Here is a 23,133-nt window from a genome sequence, read left to right on the forward strand (position 1 = left end):
CCAATGACATCTCAGTTGTCTCCAGAGGGATTTGTTCATTTTCATGAGTAACTTCTCATTCCAATAAAGAGTTAAAAAGTTTAAGTACTTCACAGGCCTATAAATCAAACATTTCCTTTAAAGTAGCCATCTTGCGTTCATGGTTTTGCTTCAGAATTGATATGGAAACCAGACAGCTTTCTCGCCCAAGAAGCTCTTTATAATTAACTTCACAGGCTTTAAATCACCTCTTTGTTGTAGATTACAAAAAGATCTTACAAAGCTGGAAAAATGTGATTTTCTTTCTTGTTAAACAGACTAAAGAGAATCCTGCTCACAACAGTTAAACTTGTTGCTTCAAAGGTTTTTTCAATTTTAGAAGAGCAACAAGAAAAGTAAAACTCCAAAGTACTTACAAAAAAACTCCAAAGTGATTGCACAAACCTTCAATCCTAAAAAGGTCAATTTATAGCTCAGAGAATGATGGAACCTGCAACTTCCAGCTGATCACAAGAATGGCTGTAAAAATAATAGGTTTTGCTATCTGCTCACCAAAACCAGCTGTTTGAAGTACATATAGATAATATAAATTTCCAGAGAGAATTTTGGCAGCCTGGACCTTGCATCTAGTTGCCAATTTCCACTGAAATGCCCTTGAAGAATTATGTATATTTTCCAGCTTACTCTACATTCACTTGATTTGTTTTAAATATTTATGAGATCTATTTATCCAGAACAGTGTTTCTTAGCAGAATTTTTGAATTGAAAGTCCACATATCTTCAAGTTCTTCAAAATCTTCTAGAAGAGTACTACACTCCTTTGCTGGCAACACCAGGCTTGAGATTTTGGGCTTGGACAACCTTGAACTACGTCACAGATGGTTAGACTTAAGTGTAGCACACAAAATTATCTGCTACAATGTCCTACCAGTCAATGACTACTTCAGCTTCAACCACAACAATACAAGAGTGCACAACAGATACAAACTCAATGTAAACCACTTCAAACTCGACTGGAGAGAGTACGACTTCAGCAACAGAGTGGTCAATGACTGGAATGCACTACCTGACTCTGTTGTTACATCCTCTAACCCCCACTCCTTTAATCTCAAATTATCCATTATTGACCTCACCCCATTCCTAAGAGGTCTGTAAGGGGCATGCATAAATACATCATCATGCCTACCATCCCTGTCCTATTGTCCTCATTTATTCATACCTATTTCTTGTATTCTTACTCATGTTTATACTTATACTACTATCTTGTAAGCGATTGGCAAATAAAATAAATAAATAAATAAAAAGTTGCCAAAATTGAGAAACACTGATCTAGTATATTCAAATAATGCAACCATTTCATGGGATTCATTATCAGTTGTACTTGAGGCCTAGCTATAAACACACTAGAAATGAGTTTCTATTTATCTGTAATATGTGTTGGAAGTTGAATTCTGGGCTTGTTCTTCCAGCCAGGAAATGAGCGGTAGAAATGTTGCCTGAGCAGAAGTGAAGAGATTGAAGTCAGCTGCTTGAAAGGAAGTTTGGTTTATTCTGAACTGAAGTGACAGACAGCGTTCAGTTCTGGGACAGCTAACAAAAGGATCTGGTGAGTGGATGGGTTTTGATGTGGTTCTGGGGGTTTGAGATTGTGACATCTGGGTCCATTATACTATAGAATTAAATGTGTGTTGTTTACTATTGTAATTGTGATGGCTTGGCTTCTATTATAGTTGAGGGGTCATGTCCTGCCCTTCAGGTTAAGTGGGGGAATATAGACTGAAGTGTTATTGTTCATGTTTTCATCCATTTAGTCTTTGGCTTCTTGTAAAACCTTCAGCTGGCAATGTTCTATTTATGAATAGGCTACAACTGGCTGTGCTTTCTCCTCCTGAATGGAACTGTTCCGAATAGGAACTATTCCAAATAGTTGGTATCCGCTCTCAGTAAGCACTCTGCTTATGTGAATGGATCCAAAGTATCTCATTCATGGATACTTGACTTGTTGTGAAAAAGTGCTTTGGGCTACTTTCTTAGTCAGCAAGAGAGTGCTGCTTAATTTTTATTTTGTGGGAAGTTTTGAAGTTTTGGGGGGTGGTTTTCTTCCTATTTGTTGTCCTTTGGGGGGAGGCTCCCTACCCATGCACAAGTAAAAGGTATTGGACAAGTGCAGCTACTACTACTATCACAAAGATGCTGTTCAAAAGGCAACTGGACTTTCTTTCTTTTTTTTTCTTGAAAACCTTTCACTTCTCACCCAAGAACTGAAGAATCTTCTTGGATGAGAAGTGAAATGTTTTCAAGAAAAAAAACAACAAGAAAAACTGATTGGTGTTTTTGAACAGCACCTTTGGGACAACCATGACCTGGATTATTGAGAATATCCATAGACATTTAGTACCATCACATATTCATAATTTAAGAAAATAGAAAATGTGATTATTATTGAAATGGTGGTGGTGGGGAGATGTGTTCCCCAATTTTCATAGTTAACTTCTTTTACTTGTTGTATTGATGGTTTTTTCCTTCTGATTTGCTCCATAAATTGCCATTTGTGATACCACTCCTACCAATGTGTCACCCTATTAATATTAGACTCCCTGATAGATATCTGTGGGCTGGGCTGGTTAATATTAAAGATGTCTGGCCCAGGGCACACATCCTTTTGTCTGTACAACTCAAGGCAACTACCTTCCCAATTTTAGCTACACTTACATCATTGGAATACCTCATAGATATAAGCAAATAACACACCTCCCCCATTCAACAATATTATGCGTGCATTTCCTGGTTCTTGTGTTTCTAGGCCAGGATAAGCAATAATATGTTTTTATTTCCAATATACAGTACAATAGCAAATGGTATACCTTTTGCACAAAAAGATTTGCATTCTGTAGGTTTCAGGTAGTAATTGTATACAATGTCATTTACAGATATAATATTGGTCTCTAATGAAGTTATATTAAATTTCAGTCACTTCTTGAGCAAATTAGGAACTGATATGGTAGACCAAAGTCTATGTACAATTTAACTTTTTCTATGAGCATGGACTATACAGCAAATCAAAGTACATAGATTAAAAAAAACCAGGAAGAACATAAAATATTTATTTTCATTCTCAGATCACTCACCCAAGAGATTTTTTTTTTACAGGCAGGAGCATGTTTGTTTATCCTGTGCATTAATAGATTAAAAAAGATTTAAGGAACAAGAAGGAACATAGATAATCCAAAGTAACAGTTGACAAACTTTGCACCCCTATATAAGCTTTGAGATTTATTTTTTAATGGTGAGATGCCTGTTCCATGTTGGATCAAAAAATCAACAAGAACATTTACGTTGGGTCTCCTCATCCCTTCCCCCCCCAAATCTTGACTTCATTTTATAATACCACCATTTTTACAAAAGCAGAGTTGTGTATCACTGGTGTTTCACCTAACCATGTCATGATACATTTCCTGTGGTGGTTTTATACTCTTTTAGGGTATTAAAATCTGCCAAGTAATCTGGAATATATAGCTGGACCAAAGTGATGGTTAATATCTCATTGGCAACAGGGTGTAATGACTAAATAATTTGGGACTTTCCATCTCAGTAGAAACCTGAGACACTAAGATTGGAATTCCTACACTTGAATCTCCTAGTAAAATTTGCTAGGCTAGTAACATATGAGATAGGGTCTTTTCCGTGGTGGCAGCAGTCCTTGTAAAATGTTCAGTTATCTGTGGATAGTTTCTTCTTTGCTAGCATCTATGGGTGACGAGGAGACGTAATACATCTCCCCCTTGAACAAAGTGTTAACAAATTCTTGTTAATCACAATAGAAAATCATACTTACGTCAGACAGGAATGTCACTTTGCCACTTGTCTATTTGGGACATCCCATTCTTCATAAGATTGGAAGACTCAAATTTAAGTTCAAATCTTATCAACACTTGAACCTGGAAAAGAAAACTCACCTGATTCCCAAAAGAGGGCGGGGGAAGACAGAAAACCTATCATTCATAACCCTTTCAGTTTGTCATTTATTCGGCCAGTTCTCCCATTGTCTTTCACGAAATCCTGTGAAACCCCCAGATATGTCTGAAACATAAAATATTCCCTCTTTTTAAAACTTGGGGACACCTAGTGTTAATTTCTACAGGTCCAGTTCAGAAAGAATGTGTACCTTTGGCAGAGTGGTGTCATGCCTTCAATGGTGCCATTGATAACTGTCATTTTCAACTGTCACAAAGCAGACTGCCTGCAACATTCCAGATGGGTTGAATGTTCTATGCAATTCACATGGTCGGCTAAGTTGACCCATTGTTTTTGCCATGAGCTGTAACAATTATCTGGAATGTCTATCTATTAAGACCATAAACTGGAATGTGGGATCTACTCCGTGCCCCAATACCTTGATACGTTTTGCCACACTCAGGAAAGCGCGGGGAGCGGGGATGGGAACGGAATCGGTCAAACCCCGAAATTGCAACTATTAAGAAGGCAACTTTTCAGATCAGAGTCGGGAGAGAAGGCAACTTCAGCTTTAGGACGGACACGGGTGACATCTACCGGCTTCACTCTTCGTTACCAATTCATGCGCTTACTTCTTTCCTCTCCGGTGGCTGCTATTTAAGGGTGAGCGGGGAGCAAAGGGGAGCGTGGGGAGGGGTGGGGGTGGGGGGGTCCGGTTTGGCTTCGTCTTCCTGGCAGCTGTCCTGCTCTCAGATCGCCTTTCTCCCCGCTGGACTGATTTCAGGCGCTGATGAAGCAAGGGTGGCGCGTCTCCTTGGCCATACGAACAAACTGGTCATTCCAGTAAGGAGAAAACCTCAGGTCACCACGCCGAGAGTTCCACCTTCGTCCTCTCGGAAGAGGGCTGGCTTTCTTAATTGCCTTTTTTCTTCCTAATTTTCACTTTGCCGGTTCTTGACAGCGGGACCGCCTTCATCGACTCTTCTTCCTCTGCCCTATGTAGGCGGGCAGGCGCTTGGACGACAGGTGCTTCGGACGCTGAGACGGCCTTGGCAGCTGAGCTTCTCACGACTCCTCCGATCGCGCCATGAAAAAGGCTGGCTTGGACAACCCGGCTTTCCAGACTTCCAATCCGGATCTTCTCGACCCTTCGGCGACCCCGGCTGTCTTGCAGTCGCCGAGTTTTGACCCGGACGAGCAACTCTGCGGGATCGGCCGATGCACTCCTCGCGCCCTGCAGGTCTGCAACAACGCCAAAGGCTACCTGGTCTTCTACAGCCTCCTCTCGGTCTTCCAAGGTAAGCAGCGACCCCATTCCGGGGACGGAACTTTTCATCAGGAGTATTGAATTACCTTGGCGACGTTAGTGTTCCACTCTCCAGCTCTCTGTCCCATCGAATAGGAGGATTTAAGGACGGAGGAACCCCACCTCTGAGACGCTGCACCCCTGAAGTAATCCCACAAGCTTTTTAACGGTCAATTCTGCTGCTGATCTAACTTATGCCTAACTTGAATGCATTCCGATCTGTTATGATGATTCCGGTGCGTTAGGAGTAATAAAAATACACAGAGTGGAACAAAATGAAACCCAAGACTAAAATTAACCAGCAGTTAAGGTCCTGTGGAAGAGGTTCGTCTTTACAGGCATCCCGAACACAAGGCAAGACTCATGACCCAAGTTATCCATTGGTGGCCCAAAAGTGACTTAGGAGAAGCCCTCAGCCTGTGTGCCACATAACCAGCCTCTGGCTGGGGGCAGGGGTGCATCAGCTTGTCAAGTCTGAAGGGGAAGAATTAGCTGCTTTGGTCCTAAACCGCTTATAGATTTAAGGATTAGTGCAAACATTAAATTGTGTCTGTTAAAAATCAGTTAATCAACACATATCTTTCAGTGCAAGGATCGTACATTCCTTGCACTTTGCACTTTGGCAACTCAGCTGGCTATTTGTCATTCATTTGTAACTGAGGGATAATTTTCAAGGTAACTTAGTGTAGAACCCACAGCAGTAAACTAAGGAGCGTGTGTGTGTGTGTTTATATATGTATGTATACACACACACACACACATAGACATAGACATACGCACACACAGTCACAGATAACTATTGGATGAATTTGGATAGCTGCAGTTTGCTGCACCAATTGTAATAGTTTTGGTGCTCTCTTCATGGCTACCATCGGAGAATCTAGTGACAGGTGAAAATCAAAGAGGGTCCCAGGCTCCAGGTTTCATTTTCTCCAGGAAGTGTGATTCCATCTAAAACACCTAAACCTTAATCTTTAAATTGAACTGCTTGTGAGCTGCCCCTGCCTGAATTTAACTTCAGTTTATTCTTCCTTATCCAACCCATTCTGTAATGTAGACAGCATTAAGATAGTACAGATAGTCCTCGAGTTACGATCACAATTGAGCACAACATTCATGCTGCTAAGTGAAACACTGAAGTGACTTTTGCCCCATTTTACGATCTTTCTTGCAACACTTGTTAAGCGAATCATTGCAGCTGTTAAGTTAGTAACAGGGCTGTTCAGTGAATGTGGCTTCCCCATTGACATTTTTTGGTCAGAAGCTTGCAAAAGGGGCTCACATCACCCCAGGATGCTGCAACCCTCATCAATATGAACCAGTAGTCAAGTATCTGAATTTTGATCATGTGACTATGGGGAGACTACAATAGTCATAAGTGTGAAAAATGATGTTGTAACTTTGAACAGTCACTATATGAACTGTCGTAAGTCGAGGACTACCTGTACTGATTACTCCCAAAGGGCACTCCAGATCTTGGTATTATGAACAGCAATTTTATATAAATATTAAACATCTCACTAAGAAGTGGAAATCTTGTGGGACACCATAAATCAATAGCCTAAGTGCCAAAGAGTAGTATAATGATGAGTTTATTTTTATCCTGTCTTTATTATTTTTATAAATAACTCTAGATGGAAAACAAACCTAATGATATTTCCTTCTCCTAGTTTCTCCACAACAACCCTGTGAAGTGGGTTGAGGTGAGAGAGAGCGAGTGGCTTAAAGCTATTAAGTAAATTCCATGTCTCAAGTGGGACTAGAACTCACAGCGTCATGGTTTCTGGCCTGATGCCTTAACCACAAGACCAGATTAATACACTTTTAGCATAGTTATGTAAATACTAGGTTTTTCTAGTAATGATGGAAAAAGGGAACTCCCAGATTATCATTAAAAAAGCAAGTATAAATAAGTAATAAGATAAATTGGTCCTAAATGGAAAAATCCAGTTGTTCCATTTTTATAACCTTATCACTTTTCTTTCAATATTTTTTGCTAAAAAAAATTGAAAATAAATATTCTTTGTGCATTAACAAGAACTAATTGCAAATAATTACTATCAGTTTGAGACAATTGTCAAAGAACCTGACACATAGTCTTTCTGATCTACCTTCTGGACATGATCCAATATTCCAAGGATTGGAACTATTGTAAAACATTGCCTCCAATATGTAGCCATTAACTAATCCCTACTATCTGATCAGAAGAAAGGATGCTGTGGTACCATCAGTGTCCATGAACGATAATATCATTGCAATCGTTAACATGCTGATGTTGTACTTCTATTGCTGCTTTCTTTTCCACTGTACACAGGATGATATTTGGCCCCTCCTACAATGTCTGGCCAAGAGCTTTGAATCCATTTTTTACCACTGGCCTTTGGTTATTTTCAAGCACAGGCTAGGCAGCAATATATCAGTTTTAATTTTTCCTATACAAAAGTAGAGATTGGTGGACTTACTGTCCCAGTTCTGCAATTTTATAGAAATGGAAACAGAATGAATGTTACAGTCCTGCTTAATAGGACTCTGTTTCATAACTATCAAGTGCTTATTCATTACAAGTGGATTTAGACTGAGGTATTTATTAATGTAAAATATACAATTGTTTCTTATTCAGAAATATGAGTAACAGAAAGCTCCCCACCCTCAAAAAAGCACTTCTAAACCTCTTGGCCTGTCTTTTCAAACAGTTTGCAATATAAAGTGATCTTGAGTCAGTGATGGGGTTCAAATTTTTTTACTACCAGTCCTGTGAGTGTGGCTTGGCGAGCGTGGCAGGGGAAGGATACTGTAAAGTCTCCAGTCAGAGGTGATATTTGCTGGTTCTCAGAACTACTCAAAATTTCCGCTACTGGTTCTCCAGAACTGATCAGAATCTGCTGAATATCACCTCTGTCTTGAGTATATTATATTACATGATTATTTTATAAGCCCCTGTATATTAAAAAAAAATCACACTGGAGAGATGTGTTCACTGGCTTTCTGTGGTTGCCACATGTAGATGTGATGAAACTAGTGTAGGCTGGTGGTATGTGGAAATCACCTTAAAGGTGGAGCATTGTCTTGTGGAAGAGAAACCAGAAAATTGTCAGCTTTGTGTTGAGATGATGTGTAGGCCCTTGAAGTCTCTCCTGATCCCTTTGTCTACTTCTAAAGTGAGATTGAATGCTTGACCGTCTTCTTCACCAGGCTTCTCCCATCTTATTTTCTATGGCAATGAGATGGCTTCCGATATTAGGCACTCCTGTGCTATGAGGTAAATTGAGAGGTGTGTTTTATAAGAAGAATTTCAGATCTGAGTGCTGCTTTACTGCATTTTGCATCACACTTTTTAAGAATGTCATGAATTGCTTCATAGCCAGATTTTCTAGGGCAGCTTACAATGGTAAAGATTTCATTTCAGTGAAATAATACAACTCGGCACATAATTGTTTTCAAACATAGCATGTATGTTCCATCATTCTATATGTTGGTTGTTGTTTTTTAAGAGTAGGGCTTTATATCCAGGAACGGACTAGGTATAAAATTTTGTAAGAAAAGAAAATTTATAAATTTCCCAACAGTTTAAAGGCAGCTATTTTGATAGTAAAATCTGACTGGAACAAACAAAGGGGAAAGATTTTCTTTGATCAAAGAACCCCATAGAGGTAATAAAACAAAAACTTTTATTGATCTCCTTGTTTTTCTAGTCTCTTAACTCCTGTGCAAAAGTTTCTGTTTCCTTGACATGAAGAGAAATTGTCACTGCAGCAAGAGGAGCTTTATACCCTATGTCAACTTGCCATAGTTAGGTAAAATGTGCCTAATGATTTATGTACATTGATTCTGATGTATACTGAGATCAATTACACAATCTGTACATCTAAGTGTACAGATTCCATGGGTGGATAGCCTACTCATACATGATTTGTGTGTGAAAAGATAGACCCAGTGAAATCAAAGGGACAAATTAAGTTCAACTAAGTGAATTCCCATGGGTTCCCACCTCTGCTTCAATTCATACATGAGGCTTTTATTCCAGCAAGAAACTTGTTCAGCAATGTGTCAAATGGTGTATCAGCTATTTTACCACACAATATGTAAGGAAGTAATGGGTGGAGGACCTGAAATGTAAACTCTAGCTTTTACATTCAGAAGTAATAATGACAGTTGGGGTTTGACCAGAACTAAACAACTGCTGTCCTAGTTATTTGATCCATCTAAATCTTCCAACATGATAATTTGGATTAAATCAACTATAACTGAGATTGAAGGTTATGATTGCCAATGCTGATGATTTTGCATACAGTTGTTCAAATATTGCTATTGAAATAAAACTGACTTGAATAAAATGGAGTCAGAACTACTTGTTGAAGCATTCTAATTAAATAGGAAATAAATGGTTTTTTTTTTAATAATAGCAAGCGATTCTTATTTGGATTCTATAGATTGGGGCCAGAATTAAACAATTAGAAATCAATGATTCAATTAGATCAGGTGTATCATACTCAATTTCATTGATGGCTGCATCAGGGTTGTGTTTGTCCTTGGGAGGCCAGAGGGACATGGCTGGGCTGGACGTGGCCAGCTCTACATCACTTGTGTTGAGGGCACCTGTGGTAGCCCAGGTGGGATTGGGGGATCTATTGTCTCCAGCAGAGGAAAGCTAGACCAGGGAGAGCACTCAACCCTTGTCCTCCAGAGGAGCCTCGCTGTCTGCTAGTGGCCAAGTGCTAAGGCAGGACTTCCCTCCATCCATCCCTCCCTCCCTCCCTTTCTTTCCTCCCTCCCTCCCTTCCTTTCCTTCCTTCCCTCTTTCCTTCCTTCCTTTTCTTCTTTTTCCTTTCTTCTTAATTCTCCTTTCTTCTTCCTTCCCCTCCTGCCTTCTTTTTCCTTCCTTGCTGTTTTCCCATCTTTCCTTCTTTTTCTTCGTATTTCTCTTTCCCTTTCTTGTCCCTTCTTGGATGCTCAAACGCAAAAGGGGAACATTTCTCCTTTTGTTTTATTTTGGTTTTAGTTTGTTTTGTTAGCCCTCTGACATCAAAAACAATGCCCCAGAGGCCGTGTGCTCCTCCCAGGTCCCATTTTCAGCCTGGTCAGCTTCCTGAAGCCTTCTGCCAGCCCTGTTTCCATCCTGCAAGGCCTCCTGATACCCTCTGCCAGTGAAAACGGAGCTCAAAGAGGCTGCATGCAGTCTTCTTGGCCCCGTTTTTGGCCTGGATGGCTTCCTGAAGCTCTCTGTCAGTGAAAACTGAGCCTGGGGAGGCACACGTGCTCCCCCAGGCTCTGTTTTCACTGGAAAGAGGCTGAAGGAGGCTGTCCAGGCCAAAAATGGGGCCTGGGAGAGCTGTATGCAGACCTCCTAAGCTTCATTTTTACTGGCAGAGGTACCATGGGCCAGTTCTTTGCTGTTTCCATGGTTGCCCGCTGGCCTTGAGTTTGACACCCCTGAATTAGATGGTGAACATCAGGTAGTGAACACTGTAACCTTATGCACAATTATTTGGAAACACAACAAATGTTCTTCTGCATGAATTAGATATATTCAAATGGATGCATACTATTGCAAAGAGCTATGTATTTGGAGAAAAGGAAAACAATCCCATTTATTAACTTAGATGAAAATAACCAGGGAAGAAATAGGAAAGGAAATGGCAACTGTAAAGATATATTGCAGAGTCTGAGAAATTCCTTAGATGTCTCTAAGTTTGGCCATAGCATTAAGAAACCTAAGAGTTCCCACTGAAGGGAATTCAGGATCAAGTATTGTACGCATCAATAGTTTTTAATTACTGTTTGGACAGAGTCAGAAAAGGATGGCCTGAAATCTGCATTTAAAAATCCACAAGACATATGTAATCTGATTAATCAGACCCACTTTCAAACAACTTCTAATAGCTTAGCACTTTCTCCAGGCTTTGGTTTGGGATATTTGATGGGCTGCTTTAGGTTAATGACGATGTAAGGAATATTATTATTAGCTTATTCTCTTGAGGAGATTTTGCCTCTATTTCCCATTTTGTTTTTCTTATGCTTTTAAATTTGCTACTAAGAGTTGTTTTGGAATTGGGTGGGCTACAGATTAAAAACATGAATAAATAAACTAACGCTTGTCTCTTTTTCTTCTAGGGATTATTGTAAATGGATTGATAAATGTCAGCATTTCTACAATTGAGAAACGTTATGATTTGAGCAGTTCCCTCACTGGCGTAATCTCTGCTGGTTATGACATTTCATTCTCCATACTATGCCTTTTTATATCATTCTATGGTGAAAGAGGTCACAAACCAAGATGGCTGGCTTTGTCCTCTTTTCTGATCGCTGTGGGAGCATTAGTATTTTCTTTGCCACATTTTACTTCTGGTCCATACACATATGGAGAAAAAGCAGAAGGTAAGTTCATATATCTTAAGCCGGTCATTATTTCTTTTATTGTTGCTCTATAGACCTAGTTCAAAAATATATACCCAGGATGTATTTATGGAATCAATACAAGTATTTTTTTTTCCTCTCTGTTGCTTATTGGGAATTGACAACACACTCTTGGAATAGATCTCAGTATAATAAATAGAATTAGCTTTCTCTCCCTCAGTGGAAGAGTGGATGGTAAGGTGATGGAGTTAGAGATGGTAAAGTCTGTTTAATTAAAATTTCATCACCTCTAACTCCATCACCTTACCATGGAAGGAAGGAAAAAAAAGTTCTAATTTTGTTTCTACTTGGAAACAGCTTTTGAAGTTTTGTTCAAAACTGGAAAAAAAATGAGACTTTGATTTTAGGGTTTGATGATTAAGAATATTTTGTAATTATAAAAATGGCTTGAAATGTTGTGAAATGTAAAGTAATTCAAATGATGTTGAATTATTTTCATATTCTACTGCACTGAAGAAAACCAGAAGTCATTATTTTTTTCTTTTCTCTTTGTACTTTTCTCCTTTTCATATTTTTCTAACTTTCATTCCTATAATGAAACTAAATTAAAAAAAAAACATTACAAATGGAAACTTTTTCAAAGTAAAAAGGAAAGTAGTGGCCCCAATGACAGAACCATCAAATGTCTTTAATTAGAAGAAAAAGTTAATCTCAGCTGCTATCTTTACAAATAACTGCTCTTTCTAAAAGACTACATGGACTAACATCTCCTATTCATTGTCTGATATGCTAAATCTCATTTGTAACTGGCTTTTAGGATGTCATTTATCTCCTTATTTTGAAGCCCAATGTTAGTTGCACAGTTGTCTTCAGTGGAAATCTTCCATGTCTATGTGAAGACTTCCAGGTGAACTGTAACCTTGCACTATATAGGATCCCATTCTTTGTGTACATAAAAACTCGCTTCAGCTGCAAACATGGACAACCAAAAGTAATCAATTCATATTGTTGTAAAAATGACCAGCCCCCTCTTGGGCAACCTATTATGTTGAGTTGAGTAAAGAAAATATAAGAGAATGTGCTAAAGAAAAGAGAAAAAAGGTGGATATTAAAGAAAAATGAACTATTGAAACAATGGTGACTTTGATTTTTACTAGGTCAATTGCTTGCTTAAATCCATCCACTATTTATGCATAGATGCAGCTGATTATTTCCAAAACCATACAGCTCTAATGTGTAGATTACTATTAGTTGAAGAGCTGCAAGATATTTCAACTTCATTCTAAAGTTAATGCTCCATTCCTCTGATATCTAGATGGGCCTGGCTCTATAAGCATGAAGGGCTATCAAAAGAATAACTTTTTGTCCACTTTTGTTATTTCGTATACTACATATGGCTCCAGTTCTAATTACAGACTAATATACTACAATGGATAATGATACTACATCCCACTTTTCCTATGAACAGCAATTAAGAATGGTAACTCCATTAAATGCTTTAGATAGATACTAGCCAAGTTACTCAAAACCATTGTTGCAAATGTGCTTAGAGGAGTGAAGTAATTAGCCATTTTTCTTAAAGAACTGTCACACTGCATATTACACATACAGTATTAATCATTAAATAAAGTCTCAATGAGTACGAGATGTTTTTTTTTTTGTTTCATCAAGGTGTACAGCTTTAAAGTGAAGCCCTGTGAGCAAAAAATGAGGGTTTTTGCCGGTTAAAAATTAATATTACCTGGAACAAGAGAATTTTTCTCTTCTTTTAAATCAAATGTTGTAATTCCTTTGGAATTTCTGCTGTTAAGTGAGTAATTTAAGTGAGTTTTGCCCCATTTTATGAACTTTCTTGCCATAGTTGTTAAGTGAATCACTGCAGATGATAAGTTAGTAACTCGGTGAATCTGTGAAACTGGCTCCCGCTTTGATTTTGCTTGTCAAAAGTTCGCAAAAGGTGATCACGTGGCCTTGGGACACAGCAACTGGCTCAGATGTAGGTCATAAATATGAACTAGATGCCAACTGTCCAAATATTAATCACCTAATCCTTGGGATGCTGCCCTGGTTGTAAGTGTGAATTTTTCAGTGTTGTTGTAACTTTGAATTGTCACTAAATGAATTGTTGTAAGTCAAGGACTAGCTGTATTTTTCGTTTCAGATATATTAATCATGATGATTCTCTATTCTCCATTTTCTTTAATGAGGAATGTTCTGAGGTTCATTTGCATGATAATTCCATAATTATTTTTCTTTAATTAGTTAAATTACATTAGAAATAAATAGCTTGTAGTTGTAAGACTACATCTGTCTTTTTTTTGCAACCCAGTCTTTGTGGCTTGAATCAGTGATGGGATTCAAATTTCTTTACTACCGGTTCTGTGGGCGTGACTTGGTGGGTGTGGCAGGGGAAGGATACTGTAAAATCTCCTGTCAGAGATGGTATTTGCTGGTTCTCTGAACTACTCAAAATTTCTGCTACCAGTTCTCCAGAACTGGTCAGAACCTGCTGAATACCACCTCTGGTATTGAATACACAATAATAATCACATTTTACTTTTATAAAAATCTTGCATGTCAGTGTGTTCTCATTCCTGCACAAGAATTCAGCTACACTTCTGAAATTGTGTATTGTTCATTTATGAGGAGCAATGACATCATGTAATTTTAGCATATTTATTATGATCAGCTTAGATTCAACTCTGATCTGGCATAAACAAAGACCTTAGAATGGAACATGCTGTTGCTTCGTAAAATGTACGTATGTTCAATTCTTTGTATATGTCAGTTTCCTCATACCAAGGACGTAACTTTTGAATTTGACAGCCTTCTTTTTTTGTGAAATATAAAATGGTACAAAAATTAAGTACCATGAGCTATTGAATTAAGTCTCCCCAGTGGTTGCTGTCATCTGCCTAACATTATCCTACCGGTAGTAGGAGATTTGAAGAAACATTGCAGTGGTTTGAGTAATACAAGTAGTTGCCTAAATGGCCTCTTTTTGAAATGCAAGCCAAACTCTTGCATCCTGCTAATGAAATCTGGCTTGGCACACCTGATGCATCAGAAGGACCTCAGAAGAGGTTATCTGGGAACGTTGTGCTGTAGAATTCAGTTGCTGAGCAATTCCTGAAAGGGCGGAACAGTTATTACCCAATGCCTTGTATTCTATTTGTTTGCAGTGAAACTGTCTTGAAGGGAAATAGCAGTTATGCAACGAAGATATATGTCTTCATTACTTTCCTCCTGAACCTGAAGATGTGGTTAACACACTGTCACTGCTGATTTGGAAAAAAAAGCCACTGAAGCTGTTTTAAAAATAATTTTAAAAAATTAACTAAAGTGCTTCATTCAATTTTCTTCTCAAAAGGAAGTGGCAAATGAGAAGAAAATGAAAGAAATTAGACTTGAGGAAATCTTGAAATTTTGAGAGGGAGGTTTATTGAAAAATGGCTTCTGTTGAGGATGCTGATTAGAAATGTTAAAAAATACCTGCCTTGAGTCTTACTTATTCAGTTTAATAAATAGGTTAGCATGCATGCATGTGAACACACGCACGCACACACACACACACACACACACAAAGAGACACCAACACCTGTCTACATCTATACAGTGAGACACCAACACCTGTTTACATCTGAGCCAGTACTTTTCTGAGGTGTTATAATTCAACAATATCTTCCATTTTGGGAAACTTACGTAGCTTCCTTCCTTCCTCCATACCTCAAACTACAGCAAAACTAAAACATTGTGTACAGTTCAGAGAAACAAAACTGCTGAACATAGAGGCAGTAGGCCTTGAATAAATGTAAATCCCCACCACAAGACTCCTGCACATGCCTTATATGTAAAGAAACTTTACAAAAGAATGAAGATTCCATCAATTGTTCCCTATGTGACAACTACTCTCGCCACGACTGCTTGGGATTATCCAAGCAACTGGCTCAATTCCTAGAATCACACAACCATGGATTTCCATATTTCTGTACACCATGCAGACCCAAACTGAACGAATATATTGCCCTGTTCGAAAGAGTTGATACCTTAGAAACACGAATAACATCCCTTGACACCATTGTAGAATCCCTGGACACTATAAAAACAAGATTAACTAACCTTAAAAAAAAAGACACAACACAAAAAAGTGAACATTCAATAGCTGCAAACCACATCTTTATGCAACAACCGCAACCACAACCCAATCCACAAAAACCACAAATCCAACAAATAATGATATCCAATCCTCATCAGAGAATCTGTCGAGCACGAACGGAAGCATTCAAACACCATCTTATTTGGTCTAGAGGACATCAATGACAATGATGACATCACAATTGTCCGCAACATCATCAGTGACTATCAAGCATCAACCATCTCCCCTGATGAAATACTTGACATTTCCCGCACCAGCCCAGAGTTCAAAAACAGAGATGGCTCGTTGGCCCCACGCTTCTGCAGGGTCATTGGCAAAAATGAATCAAGCAAACATAAATTCATTTATACTATAAATTCACTCACCAAAAGCAACACCAACCGTAAGAACCTCCATTCTTGCCCGGACTTAAACTTACAGCAATGTGTCCACTCCTGTGAACTCCACACAGAACTCAAAAAACGTCAAGACAATGGAGAGAAGGACCTGTACATTGACAGCCATGCTGATTGTATCAAAAGTAAGCCACACAACCCACAACTCCGCATCCAACCCTTTTTCAATCAATCCACCATCACCCTAAATTAGGCACGCACACTCCTAACTACCTCAGTTCCAACTACATCTGGCCTTAAATGCAAGCTACTCAATACAAGAAGCCTTGTAAATAAAATACCTGAATTTCTCCTCTTATTAAATATGGCTAAATTTGACATAATATTTGTCTGTGAAACATGGCTCAATGCATCTCTCCCGGACTCCATTACCACAGTAAGAGACTATCATGTTTACCGATCAGATCACGAAATCCGTAGAGGAGGTGGTGTTGCTATCTTGTATAAAAAGTCCCCACATCAAAAAAAAAAAAATCCAAATTACCCAGGAGTTTGCTCTTCCAGAGACCATCGTCTGTGAACTGTCCTTAAATATCACATTTTGATTCTTACTATGTTACAGAGCCCCTGATTATGACATCAAACATGTAAACAAGTTAAATTCACTACTAACATGGGCAACATCCTGCCCACACGCTTTTATCTTTCTTGGTGACTTCAATCTACCTCATATTAACTGGACCCTAAACAAATGTAACACTGAACCCATACATGCAACCTTCTACAATGCTGTAACAAAACTAGGACTGGAAAAACTAGTAACCAACAATACTAGACATAACAACTGCCTCAATCTCAGCTTCTGTAATAGTTTGAATTCAGTTTACGGAATACAAATTAAAGAACCCTTTTCCAACAGTGACCACAACATGATTGACTTTTGTCTCAACCTATATCCACACAGAAATCATCATAATGATGGGATCCCCAATTATAACTTCAACAAAGGCAACTATGATCTTATAGACAACAGTCTCTAATCCCTTGACTGGCAATTTCTATTCACTGGATGCAATACTGTTGAAGACCATAACAACATTCAAGGTCCATCCCACCCCTGAAAGGACCTAATGGTAAAGACTGCAACGATGACACCATTAAAGCCAACAATTTTAACACATTCTTCGGCTCAGTATTTGTAAACAGCAATGGATCATGCCCAGTATTTCCTAGTTGAACCTCAGACAACTACAATGATCTAATCCATATTGATTTTACAGAAGACAATGTTGAAAAGCACTATGCAATCTAAAACCATCTCTATCTATTGGACCGGATGGAATATGTGCCTACTTCTTAAAAAAGCTACCCACTGCCATAGCTGAACTTCTAAGCATAATCTTTGAAAAATCCTTCAGGACCAGCTCCTTGCCTAACCTATGGTCACAAGCCACAGTCATCCCATCTTCAAAAAGGGAGACCCCAGCCTAGTTGAAAATTACAGACCAATCTCTTTATGCTGCATCACCTGTAAAGTCATGGAATCAATTATTAACCAATCCATTATCCTCTACTTAGAGACAAACAACCTACTCTCTAATAAACAATTTGGTTTCAGGAAAAAACTATGATGTAATCTGCAACCCTTACACTGCAAAAACATATGGACTACACAACTCAATCGGGGCAAAGCAATATACATAGACTTCTGTGAAGCCTTTGATTCAGTGGTACATGACAAACTACTCCTAAAACTAAAATCTTATGGTATTTCTGGACACCTGCATAACTGGATAGAAGCATTCCTGTCAAAAAGGCAAAAAATGGTCAAAATTGGGAGCGTCCTATCAAATTCTGTACCTGTCAACAGTGGTGTCCCCCGAGGCAGTGTTCTAGGACCAACTCTCTTCATACTCTACATAAATGACCTCTGTGATCATATTAAGAGCAACTGCATTCTCTTCACCAATGATGTAAAGCTATTCAGCACCACCAACAATACTGCTACCCTTCAAAAAGATCTTGACTATGTATCAGAATGGTCAAACAATTGGCAACTTCAAATCTCAACAAATAAATGCTCTGTCCTACATATTGACAAAAAAAATCAGAAAATAAAATACAAGCTGAATAATAAGGCCTTGTTGATGATCCAAACTCTCTCAAGGACATCGGAGTACTCATCTCTAATGATCTAGGTGCTAGAGCCCACTGTAACTACATAGCCAAAAAGGCATTAAGAGTTGTTAACCTAATCCTGCGTAGCTTTTTCTCTGGTAATATCACACTACTAACTAGAGCATACAAAACAATTGCTAGACCAATACTTGAATACAGCTCTTCAGTCTGGAACCCTCATTACATATCTGACATTAACACAGTTGAGAAAGTCCAGAAATATTTCACAAGTAGAGTTCTACACTCCTCTACTCATTGCAGAATACCTTATGCCACCAGACTTGAAATTCTAGACCTCGAAAACCTAGAACTACACTGCCTTTGGTCCAATCTAAGTACAGCACATAAAATTATATATTGCAATGCCCTACCTGTCAATGAATACTTCAGCTTCAACCATAACAATACAAGAGCACACAATACATACAAACTCATGGTAAACTGCACCAAACTTGATTGCAGGAAATACGACCTTGGCAACAGAGTGGTCGATGTCTGGAATACTCTACCTGACTCTGTGGTTTCTTCCCCAAACCCCAAAAACTTTAACCTTAGACTGTCTACTATTGACCTCACCCCTTTCCTAAGAAGTCTGTAGGGGGGGTGCATAAGCGCACCAACATGCCTACTGTCCCTGTCCTATTGTTTCTTTTTATTTTTCTTATATGTATCCATTTCATGTATTCATAACTATGTTTATACTTATACCTGTTATCTTATAATCGCTTGACAAAAAAAAAAAAACTTGTTTGAATAAAAGTTACATGCTCAGGCCTGTAAATATTCTGTTGGTTTTGTTTGCTAAGACTTTTCACCCATGCAGTACCTTTTGTGGCTTGTTGTTATTGGTGTTTAAGGATACAAAACATAGAATTATAGTGTTGGAAGGGACTTTAGAGGTTATCTAGTCCATCCCCCTGCTGGAAAAGTAGACCCTATGCCATTTTAGAAATTGGCTGTCTTTTCTTAAAACCCTTCAGTGATGGAGAACCCACAACTTTCCAATGGTTAAATGTTTTCACTGTTAAGAAGTTTCTTCTTAATTCCAGGTTGCTTCTCTCCTGATTAGTTTCCACCCATTGATATGGATATTATGGACTGCTCCAAAGTGTATAGCTCTTATCTTATTGGTTTATGTTTAATGTTAACTATATACTAACATATTAGATTCATGTGGAATTGTACTAGAGTACTACATGATCAGAACTGTCACTTGAATGAGGGCCATGGGGGTTAGTCTGTTAATCAGCACCCAAATGGAATATATATAGTATAAATGAAGTTTTAGGAGATTTTCAGCAAGAGAAAGATTAAAGCTAGCTTCATAAATTGCATGAAACCATCATAAACCAGGGGTGTCAAACTCGTGGCCTGCGGGCCAGATGCGTCATGCACTGGCCAAAGCCATGCCTAGTTTAGTGAAGGGGAAAAAGTCTTGACATGTTACATGACGACGCCATGACGATGCAAGATTGACACCCCTGACCTAGAATACAGTTAAGTCTTTCATAGTGTATAAATCAAGCCACTGTAGCTAGTTTTAAAAACCATGGTTAAAAATTACCTGAGTTGCTATTACTCCTGGAAGAATGCTCATATTTCTCAAGGTAGCCTTTTTCATATTTGAGCTCTATTGTAGCCGATAAAATGGGATAGAAGATGGTTGGAAAAGGTTACGGATAAAAATGTGAAATTTTGGGAATGAGTAGAGCCATAATAGTATAAACACATTATCAGAAAGAGCCAATATAAATAAATTCCAGCAGGCAGGTCTGGATGGAAGACATGAGCCCCTTTATAAACTGAGCTTGAAAGCCAAAGCCAGACTACTTTGGACTTTTATCAAGGTAGAACCATTTTGTCATAATTTATTGAAGTTTAGCAATAAAAAGTTACAAAAACAGTTGCTCTCCCTAGATTTTAAGCAATTTACTCCCTGGTGGTATGAATATGTGGCCAAGAACAATGAGAAGTGTCTTGTTTTGTGTGCATTCTATGATTCTTACAATATAAAGGCCCGTGGATATTTTGTGTGCACCATAATAATAAGCCTGTTCTTTGGAAATAAAATATGTGGCATCATTAACATGGTTACTATTGTATGCATTGTTCATTGAATATAATGAAGCATTTGACAACAAAGATCAAGGTAAAAATTAAAGCTGAAGCAATTGATTACCTTTCTCCTTTATTTAAAACAAAACAAAACAGTCAATGTCACAAAATATCTAGCATATCTATCTATTCTGTACCGTCTGCCAGATGGTAATAGTTCAAAAAAGGGGGTTCCCAGGATGAGATGGATCTTTGAGAATGTTTTGAACTTTCTTGAAGCAGTGGGAGCTATAAAGCTTTTCCAAAGAGGGGAGAGGGCAACCAATGATCTTCTGGGCAATGACATTAACCCTCTGCCACTGTGCAATTGGCAAACCATACAGAGGTGCAGTATGTTAAAATGCTCTCGATGGTGCAGCAGTAGAAGGTCACCAGCAGTTTTTCATTCAATTGTTGTTGATTTATTAATGAATTATGTTTAAGGACACCATAGCTACCTAAGTTATATAAAAACAGAATATAACTAAATTATATTCTCAGTAGTTGGCTTCTATTTTCTAAACTCTCTGAGTAACCATTCTTTGGGAATAACCAGTCTTCCCCAAATTCTCAAGCAGTCATTAAGCATTGGAACAGAGAATTTGGGGACTTCACTTGAAATTCCAGGGTGGAATTTGGAAGCACTGCATTAAAAAAAGCTTACTCAGAAAATACACTTACATGTTGATTTTCCTCAAATTGTCTGAAAATGGCACTATATAGTTTTGAAACTTTGGAACAGTTTTGAAATCTTATGATTGCTCTGATTGGAGATTATATAACTACTCCGAAAAATCCAGTTAACTACTAGATGGCAACAAAGAGATAAGAAAACTCTAGCTCTTTGTTGCTATCAGCTAGATTTTTATAGCCTAGACCAGTGATGGCTAATCTTTTCAGCACTGAATGCCCAAACCACATGCACATACATCCCCAAAATGCAATACGTGTGTGGCCCCGTGCATGCCCCCCGACCCTACGCATGCACAGCAGAGACCCAAAGACCAGCTGGCCAGTGGGAGGTGTGCATGCGCATGTGTGGTGGAGCTGAGCTGGGGTGACAGCTCATGTGCCCACAGAGAGAGCTCTGCATGCCACCTCTGGCACACATGCCACCTCTGGCACATGTGCCACCTCTGGCACGCGTGCCATAAGTTCGCCATCATTGACCTAGACCCAGTAGACTTATTTCAAGCAATTGCAAATACATGACTGTTTCTCCTAATAAAGAAAGAACTTCCATTGACTTACTGCTCCTGTATTTCCAGACCTCTGTCCAGTTCCTCTTTCTGGAGGCCAAACCAAGCCGTGCCACCGTGGCAGCAGATCTAAACTTTCCAACTACTTCTATGTTTTCTTGCTGGGTCAGTTCCTCTTAGGAGCAGGTGGAACTCCTCTGTACACACTGGGCACAACTTTCATCGATGATAGTGTCCCAAAGCACCAAGCTTCAGTCTACATAGGTAGATATAATTCATTTTGATTTCTTGAAACACCAAATGTACCTTGAGCATCTAGCAAGTTTGGTAATATCATTTTGTATTTTCTATTTGCTTATTTAACGGTTTGTAAGGTTTTTTTTTTAGTTGGTTGGGATATAGGATGTGTTTTTACAGTTGCTTACAGTAGGGCTATGTTCATCTTCAGGTATATGGAGGATGACCTTATCCCTAAGGCCTCAGTTCCCATGAAAGGGAACTTCAGCCCTTTTCATGATCAGCACAAAGACCTGAAGGGGCCTTGTAAGTATGCACCCACCCACATTGGGAATTTCCCAAGCAAATGCTCATCTAAGTGATTTGAACATTCATCCATCCATACCTTCCCACTTCATACCTTTGTATGCTCAATACAGTAGTCCTCGACTTATGTCTGCAATTGAGCCCCAAATTTCTGTTGTTAAGTGAGACATTTGTTAAGTGAGCTTTGCCCCATTTTATGACCTTCTTTGCCACAGTTGTTAAGTGAATCACTGTAGTTGATAAGTTAGTAACCCAGTTGTTAAGTGAACCTGGCTTCCCCATTGATTTTGCTTGTCAAAAGTCTCAAAAGGTAATCACATGACCTTGGAACACAGCAATGAACCAGTGGCTAAGTATAAGCTAGTGGCCAAGCATCTGAATTTTGATCAGATGAGCATGGAGATGCTACAAAGGTTGTACGTGTGAAAAATGGTCATAAGTCACTTTATTTAGTGCCGTTGTAACTTTGAACAGTCATTAAATGAACTGCTATAGGTCAAGGACTACTTGTATGCAAATAATTAAAGCTGGCATGTTTGAGAATGCTGCTTACCCACTTCAAACCACAAGCATTTAATTGAACACCTACACCAGAATTATGTTTTCTAGTAAGTGGGGTGACACTTAGATCCTATTTTGGGAGCTGGAAGAATTCCTCGTCACATTGCAGTTGTTCCTTCTCATCTGTGTGAATCAGTAGATAAGAATCAGATACTGTACTCCTGCAGTGTTGACCTTGGTTTCCTTTTTGCTTGCCTAGCCACAACCAGTCTCATAATTATTTTAACCGCAGAATAACGGCATGTGAATACTACAAATGAATAACCAGAAAGAATAACAAATGTGTCAACTGTGACAACTAGACCTATCATTCATTAATGCAGAACAATGAAAATTTCCCATGCAGCAGAAAACAAATACCTGGTGGACCATCAAAGCAGTCAGAAAAGGTGGCAAAAATTGTGAAAGAGAAGGAGGTTTCAGTCCCTTCAGTTATATTCTGAATTACTGCCTTCTAGTCTAGAAGAAGTTGGA

The 23,133-nt window shown here is 38.7% G+C and overlaps 1 protein-coding gene across 1 annotated transcript in view; it reads left to right on the forward strand.

Moving 5' to 3' along the window:
• Positions 1-4,615: 4,615 nt before the first annotated feature.
• SLCO4C1 (solute carrier organic anion transporter family member 4C1) overlaps positions 4,616-23,133 on the forward strand; it is a 36,823-nt gene continuing 18,305 nt past the window's right edge. Inside the window, exons 1-3 of the mRNA XM_026719434.2 lie at positions 4,616-5,231; positions 11,351-11,614; positions 21,625-21,819. Coding sequence (XP_026575219.1) covers positions 5,021-5,231; positions 11,351-11,614; positions 21,625-21,819 — 670 coding nt within the window. The 5' untranslated portion in view covers positions 4,616-5,020. The remainder of the gene's footprint in view (positions 5,232-11,350; positions 11,615-21,624; positions 21,820-23,133) is intronic.

The sequence above is a fragment of the Pseudonaja textilis genome, chromosome 2 (assembly GCF_049901715.1).
Source record: "Pseudonaja textilis isolate UNSWEBS1 chromosome 2, rPseTex1.2, whole genome shotgun sequence".
Lineage (NCBI taxonomy): Eukaryota > Metazoa > Chordata > Lepidosauria > Squamata > Elapidae > Pseudonaja > Pseudonaja textilis.